Source organism: Sphaeroforma arctica, assembly GCF_001186125.1.
Source record: "Sphaeroforma arctica JP610 unplaced genomic scaffold supercont1.56, whole genome shotgun sequence".
In the NCBI taxonomy this organism is placed as follows: domain Eukaryota; class Ichthyosporea; order Ichthyophonida; genus Sphaeroforma; species Sphaeroforma arctica.
Genome location: NW_014040502.1, coordinates 12,810 through 14,646, shown reverse-complemented (window position 1 = coordinate 14,646; position 1,837 = coordinate 12,810). Strand labels below are relative to the sequence as shown.

At 38.2% G+C, this 1,837-nt stretch overlaps 2 protein-coding genes across 2 annotated transcripts in view; one reads left to right on the top strand and one right to left on the bottom strand.

Moving 5' to 3' along the window:
• SARC_01421 (hypothetical protein) overlaps positions 1-746 on the bottom strand; it is a gene marked incomplete at its 3' end in the record, with an annotated part of 5,573 nt that extends 4,827 nt beyond the window's left edge. The window contains exon 1 of the mRNA XM_014304842.1: positions 165-746. Coding sequence (XP_014160317.1) covers positions 165-516 — 352 coding nt within the window. The 5' untranslated portion in view covers positions 517-746. The remainder of the gene's footprint in view (positions 1-164) is intronic.
• Positions 747-1,545: 799 nt separating this feature from the next.
• Positions 1,546-1,837, top strand: part of SARC_01420 (GTP-binding nuclear protein Ran) — a 4,614-nt gene continuing 4,322 nt past the window's right edge. The window contains exon 1 of the mRNA XM_014304841.1: positions 1,546-1,595. Within this exon, the coding sequence (XP_014160316.1) occupies positions 1,554-1,595 (42 nt within the window). The 5' untranslated portion in view covers positions 1,546-1,553. The remainder of the gene's footprint in view (positions 1,596-1,837) is intronic.

Sequence of the window (1,837 nt, the reverse complement as noted above, 5' to 3'; positions counted from 1 at the left end):
TATATATATATATATATATATATATATATAAAATACATATTTAGATAACAGAAATATGTATTTATGTATGTGTAGACCGATTCACAAGTATAACAACGGAAGATACATAAATATTGATATGCAAGAACGCTACACCCATCAAACATTAACCTAAGCTTCCATACCCTGAGTCGGGTCGTCCACTACATCCGCATCCTCCGTCTTTCTCCTCTCCGCCGCTCTATCCCTATACTTTGCATCGTGCTCCTTCTTCTCCTTTTCTTTCTGCTTATAGTACTCCTTATATTTTTGCTTGCTTGCGCTCACACCCTTAATGCTAACACCGCTGGTTTTAGCCAGCGGCGCTTTAAAACTGTCAAAAGAGCTTTTCCCACCTACGGCTGGGGTCATCATGAGTTTCCTGAAATCACTGTTGCTCAGATTGTCTTTCTCTACCTTCTTTTTTTCGTCTTTATTAGCATCCCCACCTAACATTTTGCCATACCCAGCGGGCGCTACGGGGTTTGAAGTCGACATAATGTCCCGCGAATTAAGAACAATAAGTGTTATATATTGGCTATTAAAATGCGTGGTTACAAATTATTGGCCTTAAAGGTCGGATAGAGTATGTGTATCCCCAGTTCTTCGTCAACTGCGGCTCATTCTATTGGGCTACACTGTATGTGTACACTAACACGGTGCATACACTATGCGTATACTTCTATGTTTTACAGTCCTGATTGCATGTAGCATGTATTGTATTTAGCATCATCGAGATACTATTTATCAAATATTATCGCAACATCATCTTGTCTCACAAGAGAAAACAAAAAGCATTTTATATTTAGGATGTATTCTCCCGGCCTGACCTCGTGTTTATTTATAGAACCCGCCAAAATGGTTCTATTATTAGAAATTCTGGCTGTAATCATAAACAATTTATTTTCCTGACCTACGTTGGCTGAAAATGTTTATCCCCACAGTTTCACATTTGAGTTTGCTGAGTTCGGGTTTAGTATTTTATCGGACAGTCCCAAAACTGTATACCAGCTTTGAAATTAGGAAAACCCTATGTAGAAATAAATACCAAAACCGGTTTTGTGTACCGTCAGATTGTCGGAATATGTACGAATTAGAATAAAGCTATTCCAATCCCAAAGGTATACTTTGATTTGCGCTCATGTTTTTGTGCACATAATTTGAATAGAGAGATGATCGCTAAATTAGCCGATTTGCATTGCAAAGGAAAAGCCAAAAAAAGAAACTAGTACTTTTATGTATTTGTGGAAAAAAAACAAAACAAAAAAACAATGCCCAATGTAAATTCACACTGCCACGGGCGGTTGTGATATCCAACCGCAATACCTACATAATGTATATCGAATCTTTACGTATTTGCGAGTTTTGAGGTAAAATCGTTCGAAAATAACAGATTTGAATGCATAAACGTAAATCTGGAGAGTATAGACGTAAATTGTACATCGGGAATTTTCGCTCACACATGCCGTGTAGCACAGATTCAGCCAAATAGCTCGACAGTTCGACTGCTGAAGTATGATAAGATCACAGATGTGATGGCTTATGTATCCAGACACATACACAGCACAAACAATATGGTAAGTGACGTGCTTGGGATTTTGCACGTGCTATATGCATAAACACGTGTATAATAAACACAATAGTCACTGACCTCCTACGTCTGAACGCGTCGATGGTTACATAGCCCCAAATCCGCAGCATTTTCTATTGTTTACTTTATTCGGTCATGAGGTATATACAATTCTGCTGTACGTTCGCATCGTCTAATTCTATATACACACACTGGATCATGGTGCGACGATACGTTATTTACGATAAC